The 18,356-nt window shown below is 23.2% G+C and overlaps 5 protein-coding genes and 1 long non-coding RNA gene across 10 annotated transcripts in view; 1 reads left to right on the top strand and 5 right to left on the bottom strand.

The window, feature by feature from the left end:
• Positions 1–19: 19 nt before the first annotated feature.
• LOC122851269 lies at positions 20–3,185 on the bottom strand. The gene is made up of 4 exons (XR_006373675.1): positions 3,057–3,185; positions 2,570–2,664; positions 2,266–2,321; positions 20–2,075 (listed from the first exon to the last, which is right to left on the bottom strand). It is a non-coding gene; the product is annotated as an uncharacterized LOC122851269 (long non-coding RNA).
• Positions 3,186–3,653: 468 nt separating this feature from the next.
• On the bottom strand, positions 3,654–9,524 carry LOC122851266 (tyrosine-protein kinase receptor torso-like). Its single transcript, XM_044150387.1, has 17 exons — positions 9,387–9,524; positions 8,407–8,446; positions 8,086–8,337; positions 7,886–7,993; positions 7,719–7,789; positions 7,495–7,657; positions 7,261–7,427; positions 7,023–7,161; positions 6,840–6,958; positions 6,516–6,747; positions 6,286–6,458; positions 5,541–5,643; positions 5,389–5,442; positions 5,226–5,299; positions 4,938–5,152; positions 4,413–4,550; positions 3,654–4,109 (listed from the first exon to the last, which is right to left on the bottom strand). Exons 1-17 carry the CDS (start codon positions 9,486–9,488, stop codon positions 3,941–3,943), a joined length of 2,319 nt encoding a protein of 772 aa, XP_044006322.1. The 5' UTR covers positions 9,489–9,524; the 3' UTR covers positions 3,654–3,940.
• Positions 9,525–10,535: 1,011 nt separating this feature from the next.
• On the bottom strand, positions 10,536–10,657 carry LOC122851265 (dolichyl-diphosphooligosaccharide--protein glycosyltransferase subunit 4). The gene has a single exon (XM_044150386.1). The coding sequence runs from the start codon at positions 10,655–10,657 to the stop codon at positions 10,553–10,555; it is 105 nt and encodes a 34-aa protein (XP_044006321.1). The 3' UTR covers positions 10,536–10,552.
• Positions 10,658–11,257: 600 nt separating this feature from the next.
• On the top strand, positions 11,258–12,662 carry LOC122851264 (homologous-pairing protein 2 homolog). The gene is made up of 3 exons (XM_044150385.1): positions 11,258–11,448; positions 11,633–11,835; positions 11,910–12,662. The coding sequence occupies exons 2-3, from the start codon at positions 11,683–11,685 to the stop codon at positions 12,360–12,362; spliced, it is 606 nt and encodes a 201-aa protein (XP_044006320.1). The 5' UTR covers positions 11,258–11,448; positions 11,633–11,682; the 3' UTR covers positions 12,363–12,662.
• A 75-nt stretch (positions 12,663–12,737) lies between these two features.
• LOC122853504 (A disintegrin and metalloproteinase with thrombospondin motifs 20-like) lies at positions 12,738–16,241 on the bottom strand. Its single transcript, XM_044154005.1, has 13 exons — positions 15,911–16,241; positions 15,781–15,841; positions 15,417–15,625; positions 15,226–15,315; positions 14,928–15,106; positions 14,735–14,842; positions 14,236–14,365; positions 13,991–14,151; positions 13,866–13,918; positions 13,592–13,718; positions 13,246–13,531; positions 13,075–13,179; positions 12,738–13,004 (listed from the first exon to the last, which is right to left on the bottom strand). The coding sequence occupies exons 1-13, from the start codon at positions 15,995–15,997 to the stop codon at positions 12,870–12,872; spliced, it is 1,731 nt and encodes a 576-aa protein (XP_044009940.1). The 5' UTR covers positions 15,998–16,241; the 3' UTR covers positions 12,738–12,869.
• A 93-nt stretch (positions 16,242–16,334) lies between these two features.
• LOC122851263 (venom metalloproteinase 3) overlaps positions 16,335–18,356 on the bottom strand; it is a 44,740-nt gene continuing 42,718 nt past the window's right edge. For 4 of the 5 annotated variants that reach the window (XM_044150379.1, XM_044150381.1, XM_044150382.1 and 1 more), the window contains one exon: positions 16,335–17,553. In XM_044150379.1, the coding sequence (XP_044006314.1) occupies positions 17,420–17,553 (134 nt within the window). In that variant the 3' untranslated portion in view covers positions 16,335–17,419. The remainder of the gene's footprint in view (positions 17,554–18,356) is intronic. The other variant, XM_044150384.1, reaches the window with a different exon arrangement.

Below are 18,356 nucleotides of genomic sequence, written 5' to 3'. Positions count from 1 at the left end.
AAAAAAAACATAAATTTTAAATGGCATATTTTTTTTTTTTTTATTAAATCATCGAGTAGTTTATCAATATCGTGAAAGTATGTTTGTAAAAATGGCAAAAAATAATTTTCGATTTGTTTTTTAATTAATCAGCCATTTCGATATTTTTATCATTTTAATTTCCATAACTTTTGCTATGTTTGTTTTTTATTTTTTACAAATAAGGATCTGGATTTTGAAAAGACTTGAGCGTTACAATTGAGTTCCAAGTGCTTGAGTCTTTTTAGAATCTGGACCCTCAAATATATATATTTACAAATTTAATGTTTTTGTTAAGAATAATACTGGAAATATTTCAGTTTTTTTTTTTTTTTTTCTTTTGTATTATTAAATATATATAATCTCGAAATTAATATAAAATTATTATAATGAATTATTCAATCGATCAAGAAGTTTATAAATATGTACATGATTTTAAACAATATTGTGTATAATAAAAGTAATAAATAAAATAAAAATTTTCAAATTTTATGTGTCTTTTCAATCTATTATTTTTTATGTTATTTATTTATGTATTTTAATAAAAAATAAAAAGAACCTCTGAAAATTAACATATAAAGTAATGATGATAGTTATATTATTAATAACTATTATTTGTCTAAGGGGTAACCAGCAGAAGAATGCCATGACAGTAATCAAATTTCTTGACAGCATTATCATGTCTGTGTAAAAACTGTCAGGGCACTCTTCTGCTGATCATCAATAAATACAAAATTAAACTCCAAAAATTTTTATATTTAAAATTAACTATTTTGTTTTCTTCTCATTTTTATTATAATAAAAATGAGAAGAAAAAAAAAACAGTTAATTTTAAATGTAAAAATTGGTGGGAATAATTAATTATTTACAAATATCTGCACAATAATTGTAAATAATCTTTCATTGCAATCACTATAGTATCAATATATTATTAAAATGCAAATCTTCCAATTTAAAAGATGATTATACCTTTGAATCCTATTCATTTAATTCAAAAAAAAATTTCTGCTTCTCATAAATTTGCTAAAGGGATCTTGAATTATGTGACTTTGAACTCAAAGGTTTTTATATTTGTTATTATAATAAAGCTGATTACCTCAATTGTATATCTATCTTTCGATGTATCTTTTAATAAATAATTAATTAGTCATTAATTTAAGTTTTATCTTCACCTATTTTTTTCAACGGTTGAGGCTAACGAGTAGTATTATTTATCAACAATTTCAAAAAGTTAACTAATACAAGTCAATAGCCAATTCGTTTTCAATAAAATTAATTAAAAGTCAATTATTAGAATTGTATTTAACAAAATTCAAAATGCAAATAGCATCATTACCTTATATATTCATTTTTACAAGTTATTTTTGTTTTTTGTTTAACCAGCAGGAGAGTGCCATTACAGTAATCATTTTCTTTGGCAGCATTATCATGTCTGTATAAAAACTGTCAGGGCATTCTCCTGCTGTCATCAAAAAATACAAAACTTATACTCCAAGAATTTTTATATTTAAAATTAACTATTTTTTTTCTCTTCTCATTTTTATCATTCTTTTTCTTCATTAATAATAAAAATGAGAAGAAAAAAAACGGTTAATTTTAAATGTAAAAGTTGCTGAAATATAAATTTTATATTTGTTGATATAAAAAAATTTTATTTGTTGCTTTCAAAAAAAAGTTCACAAGCTTTAAAAAAAATACGGAAAAAATGCTGAATTCTTGCGCATATTTAAACAAGCAACTAACATTGCAACTATAGCATTGGCCTGAATTATTCGATGCCGTGAGTATCAATAACCGCGATACTGACATATTGAGAGGCATTGATCTACACAAGAAGAACGTTCTGCTAAACGTTCGTCTTGTGTAGATAGGTGCCTCTCAAGACGCATAAATTTTAGCAGTTCAATTACATAACCGATAAAATAAATAAACATAAAATAACCGATAAAATTAAGAATTAACATTTCTTCATTTACCAATGCCAAGTGTCAGACATTGTGAGATTTAGTTTCCACTTGGTGAGGTGAAGCTGTTGGTTGATATTTTCAACATAATGTCTGAAATGAACAAAAAATGAAAAAAAAATATTAACTCCAATTCAATTAAAGTTTCATGTTGTTAAATATGTAATTTATATTTTTTTTTTCAGATAACAAATACCGAAATATCATGGCAATCATAGATCTTGGTAGTATCATTTAAATAAAATAAAAAAACAATCAATTTATTGTTGTTAATTAAACTTACTTAAATCAATCTTCAGCTTTTTATCAGGAAAGAAACTTTCATCTTCTTTCTGGTATCTGTAATCAAATTAAAAAACAAAAAAGCATTAAAATTGAGAACTTGAATGAGTGTTTTTTACATTTTTCTATTGGATTATTAGTCGGATTAGCAAATACTTTAAAATATAATCATGGCAATCATAGATCTTGATGGTATGAGTGTATCATCATTTTGAAAAATATTATGAGCCATAAAAAAATCAAGAAAAAGGGGTATTTATTAAATATATCAGGGATTAAAATAAATTATTAAAACGTGTTCTTACCATGAGGATAGTCTTGCTGGTGCTCCTCGCGTTGACAACAAAAATTTCAAATCATCATCCAGTCCAAGATGAAACTGGGTAATCTTGGACTGGATCTAAAAATAGTATAATAAAATAAAAAATTAGCAAATGTTGACCAGTAAAAAATTAAAACTTCTTTCAGTCTTCACAAAAAAAAATTAATTTAACCAAAAACGCAATAATTGATTTCACTAAATAAATAATAAACTGTTATTTAAATTTATTAACTACGATATTTTTTATAAATTTAATAAATTAATTAATTAATTAACCAAAAAAAAAAAAAAAATGATTTCAAGACAACACGTGGTTCAGATAAATTAAATTTCTATAATTCAAATAAAAAGCTTTTTTTAATATTTAAAATTTAAATGAGTCAATAAAAATGATTTAGTTTATTTTAATTAAATAATTAAAATTATGAATTTAATTTTAATAATATTTTATAATTGTAAAAAAAACTTACATGATGTGTTGCTCGTTGGAGAGGTGTTTTAAAAAGACATTTCCTAATGTTGTGACAAGTTGACTCGACCCACTCGAACTTGACAAGTGTTGACAAGTTGTGAGTTGGCATGACGGGACATCCGGCACACCTTTTCAACCTTTACCACTGACACCTATCGATCAATTAATATTTTTTTATTAATTTTACGCTTGTCTAACTGACCAACTGACCACCTCGTCATAGCGGTATATCAATTTAAATTTTTAAAGTCGTAATTTACACTATTAAACAAATTCAATCCACTTGGTGCTCCGCAAGTAGAACAGCTCCTCTTAAGTCAGACAGGCAATTTAATATAAAATATTTACATTATGTTGTAATTTAAATTTAATTAACTTTTATAATTGTTATTAAATTAATGAACATTTATTATATTATTCTGAAAATTTTAAAAAAGTTTCTACCCTTCATTCAATTACAGGAGAAAAAATAAAATAGAAGTAATGAAAATAATTGTTTAGAGTATATAAAGAAGTCAATTAAATTCCAACATCAGTCAGCAAATAATTATAACATTCTATAATTTTCTTTATTCATTATTTTGACAATCTCGTCTTCGTAAAAAAAAAAAAACCTTTGTACATAATAATTGTTTCGTTACACTCCTGTTCATTTAATTGACAAAGAGCTTTTTGTAAATTTACAATTAAACTAACTCTATTATTTTTTTTCTTGTCAGTTAAATTGACAGTGTGTAAAATCTCTCTCCCTAATTATTCAACCATTAGAACTAAAGTAATATTTTAAAATTGAGTAGACAATATTGTAAATGATGGTACGTAACATCGAGTAGCCAAATTACAACCGAGATTCATATGAATTGAGTGCTTATAAAAATTTTATCATTCAGAATCTGTTATTGAATCATCCCTCTCTTGCTGTAGATTGCATAAATTTAAATAATCATTTTGGCTGACAGTCTCCAGCAGTTTATCCATATCTTGTTTCAACTTGGTAAATGTTGGTCTGCATCTTGGCCTCGTGTTCCAGCATGATCTCATTATTTCATAGCTACATTACACAAAAATAAAAAAACAAAATACATTAATAAACAAATATTTGATAAAATAGAAATAATGATAATAGGTAATATTAAATAAAATTCAGGTATATTTACATTTAAGATTATTTGATAACCATCATATTCATGAAGATAACAAATAAAATAATTTAAAAATAGCTAATTTAACACGGGCCTTTTAAAGCATAATAAATAAAAAAATATAATCTAGATGGAATATCCCCGTTGATGATGGAAATATACTTGATATAATTTTTTTTTTTTTATTAATCTTAACTTGTTACTCAACTTACAGTTCTATTCCACAGTTTTGAGGTCTTGGCATTCTGTAGCCTTCTTTTAGCAGCTCAAGAACAATGCTTGTTGATATATCAGGATATGGACTGCATCCCAATGTCACTATTTCCCAGAGAAGAATTCCATAAGACCATCTATAAAATTTTCAAATAAAAAAATACATAAATAATATTTTAATTAAAAACAACAAATAAAATTAATTATAAATTTTTATTTATTTAATGAGTATTGTTAATTTATTATTTCGATTTTATTTTTACTATTTCGATTTTGTTTTTACTATTTCGATTTTATTTTTACTATTTCGATTTTGTTTTTACTATTTCGATTTTATTTTTACTATTTCGATTCTATTTTTAAAATCAAATTAATAATTACTCAAGTTAAATTTTATAAACAATTAAAACAGATAATTTTCAATTATTTATTTTTGCATTATTTAAAATGAATCAATTAATTTTCGTAGAAATTTTTTATTTTACTCATGAAGATTAAATTTTTAAAAAATATCTAAAACTTACACATCACTTTTTGTTGTATATATTTGATGTGTTAATGCTTCAATAGCCATCCATTTAATTGGTAATTTTCCATTGCCCTGTTTTCTGTAAATATTTTCTTGATAAACATCACGGCTGAGTCCGAAATCCGATATTTTAACAGTTTTATCTGAGCAAACTAATACATTTCTTGCTGCCAAATCACGATGGACAATTCTATTCATAGAAAGAAATTCCTATAGAAAAAAAAATAAAAAGAAAATATCAATAAATTAATTACACAATTTAATCAATTTATATTTTACAAACCATTCCAATTGCAACTTGATGAGCAAAACTTAATAAATCACTTGCTGAAATTTCTTCTTTGGTATTTAGCATGCCTGATGTAATAAATATATTTTTTATTTTAAAATAAAGATATGTATTTTTTTTTTATTTATATTTGAATGTAGATGTCTAGGTTGTTTACCTTGTTGAAGGTCATAAAGCTGATTAGATATAGCCACTGTCTGTTCGCTTCCTACTGTGTATTTTACAAAAAAAAAAAAAAAAGAGTTAAAAATTAACAAATAATTATCGTGGCAAATTGAATTTGATAACTTTTAAAATTTTCATACTCACAAGACATTGATGAAATAATATCGGAATTTTTTTCATGACATAATTTAATATTTTCAATTTGAATTTTTCGATTATTAGCATCATTCAGGAGATTATTCCAAATCTATAAATTTAAAAATAATAATAATACATTTTTAACTGTTATATTTATTTTATTTCTTTTTATAAATTTATTGTATTTGTTTTGGGCTGAGAAAAAAAATATACCGGCACGTGGAATGAGTCTTGAAATAAAAAAATAAAAAAATAAATACCGACGAAGTAACTACTTGTATATATCTGAGTGATCTATATGTACATTGACTTGGCAAAGACACACAGTTGTCAAGTTAAATAAACAATAAATATTATGTCAATGGCCATTTATATATCTTTTTTTTCGCCACGATAAAATGTATGTTTCTAGTATTTTCAAACATGAAAATGTGTTATCTAACACAACAATATTCCACCGTAAATTTATTCGTAATATCACCAAGTAAATATTGTAATTAAAAATAAAGAAAAATAATAATTAAATTTTGCCCAAGTGTAATGATAATTATAATTGATTAGAAGCGTTGAAATGTTAAATTATCGACACTTAATTAAATGATTAAATAGTTTTTATATACATTGTTATTTATTTTTCATGATTTAACCTTGAATAATTTTTTATCACTTGAATATTTTTTGTTTTTAATTTTTAATCATACTATTTTTAAATGTCGAGACATAATAAAATTTGTTAAATTATTCATCTTACATTTCTGAGATATGTTTGTAAATCTCCTTGACTGCAATATTCGACAATTAACATTGGCTTGATGCTAGTGGTGCAGCAGCCAATCATTGACACAATATTTCTATGGATACCTGCTGATTTCATTATCAATATTTCTTGTTTAAAATTTTTAACATCATCCTCACTTGGTCCATCTATTAAGCAACATCAAGATTAGCACTATGTAAATTATTTTAGCTGTTTTTATCTACCTTGCAACATTTTAACAGCAACTTGAATCCAGTCATTGTTGTTTACTTCAAGTGATCCAAGCCTGACAATACCAGACACTCCACTTCCAAGAATTTTACCAATTCTCAATTGAACTGGATGAATTTCAAACTCATCTTTTGATAACAATGGATCAATTTCCATTTTAATATCAGACTCAATTATTTTCGATTTTTCATATATTTCTGCTAGATTAACTTTGTCATTTATATTCTAAAAAAAAAAGCACAAAAACAACAGTTGATTAATCTCAAATTTAATTATGTTTATTATAATTTTTTTAATCAAAATTATTGTTTACTTACTGAACAATAATTGTACTGATTTTTAATAGTTGTTTTTTTATTTTTGTAATAAATGTAAATTACACCAGCAAGTATTACCATCCCAAATGAAGATAAAATAATTAAAATATCATTGATAACTAAAAAACAAAAAATACAAACAATAATAAATTTATAAATGATTATAATAATTTTTTAAATTACTTGTTTGTTTTCTTTTTTCAAATTTTATGGTGTTCATGATTGATATGGGCTGACTAATTCCACCATGTGACTCGGCGACAATACTTATCACGTGAGGGAGTCCAATCTCATCCAGATAATAAAAAAATTCAGTCAAATTCTTTAATTAAAACAAAAATATATTTATAAATAAATAATTATTAAATTATTTTTTAATTTTTTTTGTTGTTTTATTTTATTTTTCTTTCATGAAACTCACCCCTGATAAATTTATTGTAATTTGTTTTTTCGAATGATCAAATGGCTCAATCAAAACAGTATAATTATCTGGTAGAAATTTTGGTTTATCCCAAGAAACTTGGAACTTAATATTATCATCAAATTGTTGCAATTTTTTTACTCTCAATCCAGACACTTTATTTGGTGCTATAAGTAATAAATTTCAATGTATTTTAATGTTATCATTTGTTATTAATATTATCAGGTTACTCACCGCAAATTATCAAACTTTTATGAGACTCTAAACAACTTGGTGTTTTAATAATCATTGATACATTGTTGCTTTTTTCTTTGGTGCCTTTATTTGTTGCTAATATTGTTATTGTATTATTACAATAATAATCTAGCTTGTTTAATTGAAATTTAAAATATTGTGTCTAAAGAAAAAGAACGATTAAATCATCAATAAAATTAAATTTTATTTGTTTATAAACTTACTGCATTTACGTGACCAATTGATAGTCCCTGTTTTTCAGACCAATTTAAAACATCATAATAACAGCTCAAATCTTGAGTAAAAATTAAAATATAAAATAACATTTAAATAACAAATTTATAGTGGCTAAAATTATTTGAAATTCAAGTAATCATTTGCGGGAAATTACCTTGACCAGGTTCAAAAGTAACTTGTGCTTGCAGGTGATGAATATCATCTGAAATTGGAACAATATCTTGCACGTTAATTTCCCTGATACCTTCAGGTTTTTCATCATCTAAAAGTCCCATAAAAAGATGGTTAATAAAAACATGACAAAATGATAAATTGATACTGTTAAATCCATGTTAATGACAATTAAATTCTCACTTTTAATTGTTTGAAACCAGCCAGTTAATTCTGGTTTTGATACTGAATTATTTTCAACTCGTTTAACTCGATATCTATAAAATTGTCCAGGTTTTAAGCCTGAAAATATTGACATGATTCCTTGAACAACTCGTGGCTTACTCCATGTGATATTTGAGGTACTTTGTTGAATAATAAAAATTCCATCACTGTGATGAAGTGACAAGAGATCAGTGTCTCGACAATGCAGCTCAGCTTCAAACATAGCTGGACCTAAAATTTTTTTTTTAATTTAAAAAACAAATTTTAATTATTTTATTTTATTTAAAAATAATAACTTGCCTTGATGTGTAGTTCCATTACAAATCTCTGGACAATATTGCTTGAAAAATAAAATATATTGACAATAAATTCAATGAAAGAAAAAAAAATTTTAAATTCAATCTGTCTACTTGAAGATGTGTAAAAATAAAATTGTAAATATTCGTAAATGTTGTCTGGTTGTTGGCGACAAGTTTAATGTTATTCTCATAAAATATACAATTCCCAATGAGAATTATTCAAAACCAAGATTATGGCAAAATATATCGTCCATATCATGCATTTCGATTTCAGACGACAACACTCATTCCCATCGTTCGAAATAATAAAAATAAAACATTATCACTAAATATAATAATAAAAAATACAATCGTTATGTAAAAAAAAAATTTTACAATATTTTTTTGCTGATTATTTATCTGTAAATTATACCCGTGAAAGTGTTATCGAAAAAAAAATTTATATTTTTCTAAACACGTATTTTTTCCCATGGTAATTTTATTTTAATTTTTTTTTCATTTCTAAAAATATCTTAACTTGGTCGAATTAGATTTATTTATTTTTTTTATTTTTACTATTTATTTTGTTGCTATTTGTTTATTTATTTATTGTAAAAAATTAACTGGAAATAATTGAAATTAATTTATCGAAATAAGGCAGTCGTTGACAATGTTATTTTTTTTCTGATTTTATTTTTTTTTTAAATAATTATTATGCATGTTTGTTGTCGACTTTAGTAATACTTGAGTTCAAAAAATTATTCTTATATTTTTGTAGTATATTCCTATCGCATATTTCATGGACAACAACTGTGTCAACTAATTATTTTGTATCGCCAGACATTTATGTGCAAAAAAAAAGAAAAAATGTCATATAATTTTCTGCAATATTTATTTCGAAAAAAAAAAAAAAAGTTCAATGTCAACATTGAAAAATTAAATTTCTATCAATTTATTAACACTATCTTAAATTATTTTTGAGTTATAAAAAAATTATCTTACGTCATAACAATGAGAAAGACACTCAGCATATTGAAGAGTATTGTTTAAAAAATTTCCACATGTGTATCCAAAAAATAAAAACATAAAAATAATCGAAATCATTTCGATTATCTATCAATCACAAATAATTTTTTTTTTCTTCAGCTATTTTTGTATTATTTTAAAAACAAACACAAACTTTTTTATTAACAAAAATTTACTTGAACAATTTTTAAACTTCATTTTTATATTTTTTATTTTAAAAAATGATAAAAATCCATAAATAATTTCGATAAGAAATTTATGGACACTTGAACTTGTCTTTCAATAAAATTGTTATTTTTTTTTTTCAATATTTTTTATCCTTTAAATTATTTTTTTTTTTCTATTCCACAATTGTTCACTTAAAACTTTGTGCTTTTAATTATTACATAGAAATTTATTAATTAAAATTAATTGAATTTATTTAAAGTACAATTGTTGCCGGTGTATTTTAATTTTTGAATATACTTTGGAATGAACGTCACGAGTCAAGCGCGGTTTGATGAGTAGGGCGATGAGTTTTGTCTTGTTTCGTTTTAACCACAGAAAAGGTATCAAGTGTACACCGACGTTTATCATGATTTTGATAGTATACATATATATGTGCCTACATTTTATTACTCAACCATTTTATTAAATTACGACTTGATTTTTAATTTTTTTTTTATTTATTTTTTTTAATATTCTTTTTAAACCATTGAAAAATATTTTTTATCATTTTATTTTTTTGTAACTACATTATATTTTATTGCCAACCTTCTAGAAATATTTTTTCATGCATTTGTTAAATAAATAAACAATAATTTTTTGTAATTTAAAAAATTGGTTTATTAATTTTCGAAATTATTTTTCAAATGATTTTAGCTATATTTAATCATATTTTTTACAGTATGAATTTATTCATGAATCATGATTGATAAATAATGTTATTAATTTGTTAAATAAATAAACAATAATTTTTTGTAATTTAAAAATTTATATATTAATTAATAAAAATTATACAGATGTTTATGTCTCATGATTTTAATTAATTTTAATCATCGAAATTGATAACTAAATGAGATTTAATTTGAACAATAATTGTGTCCATGTTAGCCTGAGATTATGTGTAATCTGTTGATGTTGTTGATGAATCTTGTCTTCCATTATTTTGAATAATTGGCATTGATGTAATGGAAAAGAAACACCAGGAAGAACAATGTCACTCCCAGGATGTTTGAGAATATTGCAAGTTGTACATCAGTAATCATCTGTAATAATTTAATCATTAACAATTATTTTATTGCTCCAATTTGACAACTTGTATACTGATTTTATTGGTGTAATAATAATCCAACATAATTCATAAACTAACTTGTTATCGATTTAACATGATTGACTTGAGTTATAAAAATAAAATAAAATAATATTTACATACCTTGTAATTTGTTTATTTTTTTTGCTGTTTTATTAAATGTAATATTGAATTATTGATGTTTCAACTTGACACGTCTTTTATTTACGTGGACACGCCGACAATCAGTAATTTTAGTAATTTTTTTTTTCATCATGAAATGTATCTTACAAAGAAAAGCCATCACTATTTTCAATGATAAAAAAGTATTCGATTTAACCGGCTAGAAAATAGAAAACGAAATTCACAAAAAATAATATTAAAAATGTAACTAATTAACTAATTATATTATTAATAATTAATTAAATTAATTATGTAATTTTATTTCGATTTAAATAGCAATAATATCGCTGTAATTATTGATTATAATTTATTTATTTTTTATTGTTAATAGCTAGATGACAGCACTTACTTTTTCTTAGAGAAAAAAAATATTTACCGGTTAAATTTTATCAGAGAAACAAAAACAACAACAACAATAACAAATAATGTATTAGGTTGTTAATAAAATGATAAATAATTGTTGATTTAACATTATAATTTTGTGTTAAAGTGTCAAGAGGTATGACATAATTGTTAATAAATAAATAAGACATAATTATTTATAAAAATCAATTTGAGATTGTTGAGAATCATCAGGTGTTTGAGGTGAGTTATTCCAAGATGTTTATAAATAAACAATAAGTTTTTTCATTATTTAAATGATATATTGAAGATTAAAGATGAATGTTAATTATAATAATTTATACATAACTTAAAAAGCACAAAATTATCATGATATTAAATTTTCATTTGAATAAAAGATTAATAAAATTTGACAATTTCTATTCAGGTGTGAATATTTATTAACAATCAGGGATTAAATCTTCAAATAAAAAAAAAATGTCAACCGACGCTGTTTATCAAATTATGTTGAAAAACAACATGCCACTAAATATGAATGATGTAGTTTCAAGATTGCCAAATGGAACTAGTAAAACTGAAATTAAAAAATCATTGGAAAAACTTGTTTCAAGAAAAAAAATATTTGAAAAGGTATTAACATAATTTAGTAATATTTTAAATTATAATAAATATTATAAAATAATTTTAATAATTTTTATATTTAGACATATGGAAAGCAAAAAATTTTCTGCATTATACAAGAAAAAAAGTATGATCAAGCTGAGTTGCTCAAGAAAACTCAAGAGTATCAACTTCATGTAGAAAAATTAACACAAACAAATCAAGAATTAAAAGCTGAGGTAAAACAACAAGAAAAAATATTAGCTGGTTTAAAAAATGGTCCAACAATTAATGAAGCAACTGAAAAAATAAATGTCTTACAAGAAAACATTAAAATGATGGAAAAAAAATTAAAGAAATTCATTGATTCAACTGAAAAGAAAGAAGTTGGTGCTGGAAAAAAAGATGCACAGAAGAATGAAGAAATTTATTCACGTGAATATACAAGACGTAAAAAACTTGCTACTGATGTCCTTGATAGTATCATGGAGGGATATCCGGGAACAAAAAAACAGCTGTATGACGACATTGGCATTGAAATTCAAATCGTTAAATAACATCAAAACCATGCTTTATATTTTTTTCTTCAATACACTGATTTAATTAATTTTTGTCAGTTTATTTCTTCATCATAAAACTACTTTTATTCATCGACAAAAAAATATACCAGTTGTTATTTGGATTTGTTTTTTCTTCTTTATTCTTTTGTAGATTAAAAAAATTAATAGATTCAAATGGCGCCAGCTTTTTTGTTTGATAAGAAATAAAAAAAAAGAAGCATTACTTGTATAAATCTATAACGAACATTGTAAATAAAAGAATACGTTAGTTTTTTTGAAGGCTGGCTGATAAGACTGTACCTGATAAGACTAAAAATACCAGTGTTTGATACTCTTAAAATTTTTTTTTCAACTCATCAACTTCCTGATACGTGTAAATTTTAATTTATTAATTAAGTAGTTGTCGAAGAATTTTTTTTGTTTAAAAATTAACGACATTTTCGAATTTCTGCTATTTTTAAAGATAAACGTTTGTCTTGCTTTTTTTGTTCCTGTTTGTTTTCATCAAACTTGATAAACACTGTGATTCCTCAAGATGTGGAAATAGCCTTTGAATTTGTTGTAGCTTTGTTTTGCGTTATTAGTTATTGATGGAATTGTTGTTTCATTTACTGATAAACAATAGCCACTTAAGCAACGCTGAAAATTAATTTTTTATTAATTTATTTTGATTAAAAAGAGAAAAACTTTTAGAATATTTAGATATTACTTTTCCATCACCACAGTAAGATCCTTCAGCAGCTGCAGCAAGTGGACGACATCCTGCTCCATATGAATTTAAACATCTCAGCTCAATACAGATACTAGCATCAATCTAAAAAATAAAATAAATTAAAATATTCATTTTACTTTTTAATAATTCAGTTGTATCAATAATCACCTTGAAAACATTACCACCACAAACTTTTTTACACTGATCATTCAATGATTGCAATGTACCTGGTAATATTCTTGGTAAATCATCACCTTGACCAGTCATTGCCGTTTCAAAAAGACACTTTGAATCATTAGTTTTGAAAAATGTTTGAAATTGTCGAACACTACACTCGGACCAGTCGAAATTATTTAAACCAAAAAATCTGTATGATTCATTCATAATGTATCCAACTGTTGGTGAGCAAGTTTCGTCTTCTGCATTTTCATCATTGTCGTGGCTTACACCCAGTCTAAAATATTTAAACAGCATTATAATAGTATTGTTTAATAATAGGATAGGTACAACTTACAAATGAGCAACTTCATGGGTTGCTGGAATTAATCCACTGTAACCACCATTGTCCTCAACAATTCCAACAGCCTCTGTGTTTCTGTCAATGTAACTTCTGTTGCAAGCTCCCCATTCATAAGCATATCCTGCAAATAATAATATTAATTTATTTATAAAACAAAAACTATGTTTATTTAATTATGTACTTGTTTAAATTATTTTTACAAAAAGAAAATGGAAAAGTTAATTTGTTTTGTTGAAAAAAATAGCTGATAAATGATGAATTATTTTACCAAGTGTTCCAGGATCACAGGTGTTAGCTCCATCCATATTACACATATCAAGTCTATGAAAAAATAAATAAAATTATCAATTAGTAAGCCTTGCTTAATTTTAATATATAAATTATTTAAATTACTTGGTCAATGCAACAGCAAAATCATATGTATCAAAGGGAAATCTTCCTGAATAAATTCCATCATAAAAAAAATAATGGCTCATGTCCTTCAGTGCTAAATCAGCATCAACAAGATTATCACCTAATATATTTTTATATAAATATGGTATCCCACCATCCATCTTTAGAAAATAAAAAGAATTATTATTTCAAAAATATATTATCAGTAAATTTATTAGTATTATTTGTTTTATAATTAAACACACCGTTGAGATAATAATACATGTGATGTGCAAACGAATATTTGGATCTGTGAGTGATCTGTATCTCAAATCAACTGCGTTCCAAAATGACAAGAGATAAAGAAGCGAATCGTCAATGTTTTTTCCCAAGGTTCTGTAAATTTTTAATATTAAATTTAACAAAAAAAAAAATGTTTATTTTATAAAAATTATTTATTTATTTATGAATTAATAAATTTATATAAATTTGTTTAGTTAATTACTTATTCATCAATTTTTTCATTCAATTGTTCCTTTTTTTTTTTCCATTTCCAGTCTAATTTTTCTTCTATTTTTACTTGTTATTAATTAATAAATAAAAAGAGAAGAAAAAAAAATTAAAAAATATATAAATAAATAAATAAAAAACAAAAATTAACAAGTAAATAAAAATACCAATGAAAAATTAAATAACCCAACAAAAGATTTGTTAATTAATTGACAAAATAAATTATTTATTTAAAAATTTATTGATTAAACTCACTCATAAAGTGTATAATCCAAAACAGCCAATAATTCTGGATAAATAAAATCAGGATACGGAGATAAATTTGTAAATTCATCTTTAATTTTTCTATTTTTATTCCGTCGTTCTGTAAAAAAAATTTAAATAATAAAAAATTGTATTTTTAAATAATCCTATGAATTTTTAAATTTAGTGTAAATTAATTTTTGACTTACTGGTATTCTCAGAAGTATTATTATTATCATCAAAATGTTGATAGATAATATGTGGATAAATTTCCACGGAATTATTTAAATTACTCTGATTACATCTATCGTGTTTGTAAATTAATTCATTAGTTAATCTCAATGGTGCCGGTTGAAGAACGATTGTACCATTTATTCTTCCAGTCTAAATATTAAAATTCTATTAGTTTATAAAACATAATTAATTTGAATTTAAATTTAAAACTTGTTTTTTTTTTTTCATATAAAACTTGTTTTTTCATTTAATTTTATCTTTGTTTTTACCATTTGAATTTTTCCATCATTTTTTTTCGTCATTACAACTGCTGAATTTGTTTCATAGTCATGATATAATTTTCCAATATTCCCCAAGACCTTCAAAAAATTAATAGCCCGTTAAAACACTTCCTTATTTATTTTATTTTTATTTTAAAAATGTGTTAAAATTTAAAATTTATGGAAATATATTTTATTACATTTTTTTCGAGTTTTGTGTAAGACAATCTTTCAGAATATAAGCTGTGTGGTTGAACGAGCCATACTGGTGTTGTTTCACTGATAAAAAGTCCTTCATTTGGTCGAAGATATAAATCAATATCTTTTGTAATTGATCGAATTTTAATTCTATGAGTATCATCATTATTTCGACTGTGATAATCAACAGAAACAACCTCATGTTCAGGAACTGTTAATTTAAAAAATTTTCGAAATCATTTACTTTTATTTTTTCTAATAATAAGGGCAAGAAAATTTGGCTGTTAATATTCCCCCCTTATTTTTTATTAACTAATTAATTATTTAATTAATATTTATTTATTTATTTAACAAAAATAAAGGTACCTTTATCACGTGTTACTTGAAATGTTTTGAGAATTTCTTCATCAGTCATATGATCATGAATCTAATAATTTAAAAAATGCTTTATTTTCTTTAAAAAAAAATTAATTATTTATTATTTTTATAGTCTCACCTGTGTTGCACTGCATAAAATAAATAAATTTGAAAATAATAATAATATTTTAATGAGTTTATCACCCCGTTGGAGTGTCAACTCCATAATTGTGTTGAGAGAAAAAAAAAAAAAATTGTTTGATCAAATTTTGATAGAGCCAAGATGAAATAAACTACCAGACACTTTGAGTGTCTTTTTCTAAGTGTCGTTGGATCAACAAATTCAGTTGAATTTGTAATAAATTTTGGCGCGGATTTGGTTCCTGTTATTTAACTTATGGAAGACAAACTAACACTTGCGCACACATATTGTATATTCGCTTTTAAACAGTATTTTAAAAAGAAATAATATACATATCAAGTTGATATTAAAAAAAAAAATTGTGACGCAAGATGATACAGTGATAACCGAAAAACAAAAAAAATATACTGTCATTTAATCATAAATTATATTATCTTTTATTACAATTCAAAGCGCCATGGATGATATTTACATTCTTGTGACGACGTGTTTTTTATAGATATTTAATTAGTGCTTAACCAATATAAATAAAAATTTTTTTTTTTATTACATTACCTTGTTAACAATTCACCTACAAACAATCTTCGAAATATATATTTTTTTTAATTTTAACAAACAAGGATATATCACAATGAATAAAATCAAAAATTTTGATTTTTTTAATTTAAAATTTATTTTTTGTTTTTTTAAATCTTTTTCGTATTATTTTTTTTTCTTTTTAATTTTTTTTTCTTTTTCATTGTGTAAGCAATTTTAAAATTAACAACAAATAAGCCACTAAATAATTGATCACTATTAATAATTAAAAAAAAAAAAATTATCAATCATTTGATTTTTTACATGAAATTTTTTACTTAATTTTAATTATTTATGTTTAAAAAAATTTTTTTTTACTGAATAAATATACTCAGTTATTAATAATATTAAAAAAAAAATTTTAAACAATTAACCAATTAATAATAATTAATAATAAAATCAAAATCACGATGATTATTTTAATAATATTTTCGTAATAATTTTCGTTTACAATTATAGTCAAAAAAAAAATATAAAAAAAAATATTATTTGCACTATTGCAAGTGTAAAATATCAACGATATTAATATATATATTTATAATTAATAATTTTAAAAATAATCTATTGTTAGATAGATTATTAATTTTTTTGTTCGATAAAAAATGAAAAATAATGATAATTAAAATTAACGTACTGCAAATATCATTTACATAATTATATTTTATCATTTTTGTCAATAACAATTTACCATCTATTGTTAAAATTACATTCCAATGACTTTGATTGTTTATTTATTTATTTATTTATTTTTTATATAAACCATGTTATTATAAAAAATAAAAAAAAAATGTTTTTTGTTTTTTTATTTCTTCGGAATTCTGGCATAAGTATATCTATATTTTTTATTATCATTTAATTTAATTTATTTTGTCTTTAACGATGATGTTTTATTTATTTATTTAATTTTTTAGTAATATTATAATTATTATTTCAGGGACAAAGACCCTTCAGAGACGCGCAGCAACGTTTTTTCACTGTTTTTAGATGGCACAGCCACGGTTTCAGCCTGTCGATCATATCTGCACAGTCTGATCCTACGTCCGTGCATTCATCGTCCAGTGTTTCTGTAAATAATTATTATGTATTTAATTTTCATAATTAAATTTTAATGTATATAATAATAATAGGAGAAAAAAATTAGAAGAAAAAAATTCATATTTAAATGTGGAAGATGCTGAAGATAATGTAGAATAAATCAATCAATAAATGAATAAATAGATAAACAATTAAATAAACAAATAAATAATTGAATAAATGAATAAATAAAATTATCCCATAATATTTTTATAATTTAATTGACTTTTTTTCAATTAATAATTTGAAAATTAAAATTAAAAATTGTATAAATTACTTGAAACAATAAAAATTTTAAAATAAATAATATTTGAATTTATTATATCAAGGAAGTTGTTAAATAGTATGACGTAAATATGAAGCTATAAATAATAAAATAAATTTTTGTCATATTGATTATTGATTGAATAACACCAGGATTATTAAACTCCACAAATAATAATAGTAATTGTACTATTACTTTGTATTTACAACAATTAACCTTGAGTCGATTTGTAGACCTTTATCAAAAGTTGATGTGTTACTAAATACATTTATTAATAAAATAAATCATAAATGTTATTGATAGTAATATTCAAAAATAAAATAGTAAAACTTGTATAAAAGTATAAAAAAAACAATGCTGAAAAAATAATAGTTATCTGAAAATTAAAAAGTAAAGCAATTACTCAAAATATCTTGTTGTTTTCATTTTTTAATTTTAAGTAATTCAATTGCAGATATAATAGAAAAAAAAATATCTTCAAGTAAAATAGATTTTTTTTTTTTTCGTCTCAAGAGTTCGTCAATCGTA

The sequence above is a fragment of the Aphidius gifuensis genome, linkage group LG3 (assembly GCF_014905175.1).
Source record: "Aphidius gifuensis isolate YNYX2018 linkage group LG3, ASM1490517v1, whole genome shotgun sequence".
NCBI classification, from domain to species: Eukaryota; Metazoa; Arthropoda; class Insecta; order Hymenoptera; family Braconidae; genus Aphidius; species Aphidius gifuensis.
Note: the sequence above shows the minus strand (reverse complement) of the source record. Positions and strands in the feature narration are given on the sequence as shown.

Coding starts and splice junctions, on each gene's coding strand:
- LOC122851266 (XM_044150387.1), bottom strand. CDS start 9,488: ATGATTTCGATTATTTTTATGTTTTTATTTTTTGGATACACATGTGGA. Junction 5,300..5,388: donor GCTTTATGACCTTCAACAAG/GTAAACAACCTA, acceptor TTATTACATCAG/GCATGCTAAATACCAAAGAA. Junction 5,153..5,225: donor ATCAAGTTGCAATTGGAATG/GTTTGTAAAATA, acceptor TTTTTTCTATAG/GAATTTCTTTCTATGAATAG.
- LOC122851265 (XM_044150386.1), bottom strand. CDS start 10,657: ATGATTACTGATGTACAACTTGCAATATTCTCAAACATCCTGGGAGTG.
- LOC122851264 (XM_044150385.1), top strand. CDS start 11,683: ATGTCAACCGACGCTGTTTATCAAATTATGTTGAAAAACAACATGCCA. Junction 11,836..11,909: donor GAAAAAAAATATTTGAAAAG/GTATTAACATAA, acceptor TTTTATATTTAG/ACATATGGAAAGCAAAAAAT.
- LOC122853504 (XM_044154005.1), bottom strand. CDS start 15,997: ATGGAGTTGACACTCCAACGGGGTGATAAACTCATTAAAATATTATTA. Junction 15,316..15,416: donor ACACAAAACTCGAAAAAAAT/GTAATAAAATAT, acceptor AATTTTTTGAAG/GTCTTGGGGAATATTGGAAA. Junction 13,719..13,865: donor CTGTGATCCTGGAACACTTG/GTAAAATAATTC, acceptor TATTATTTGCAG/GATATGCTTATGAATGGGGA.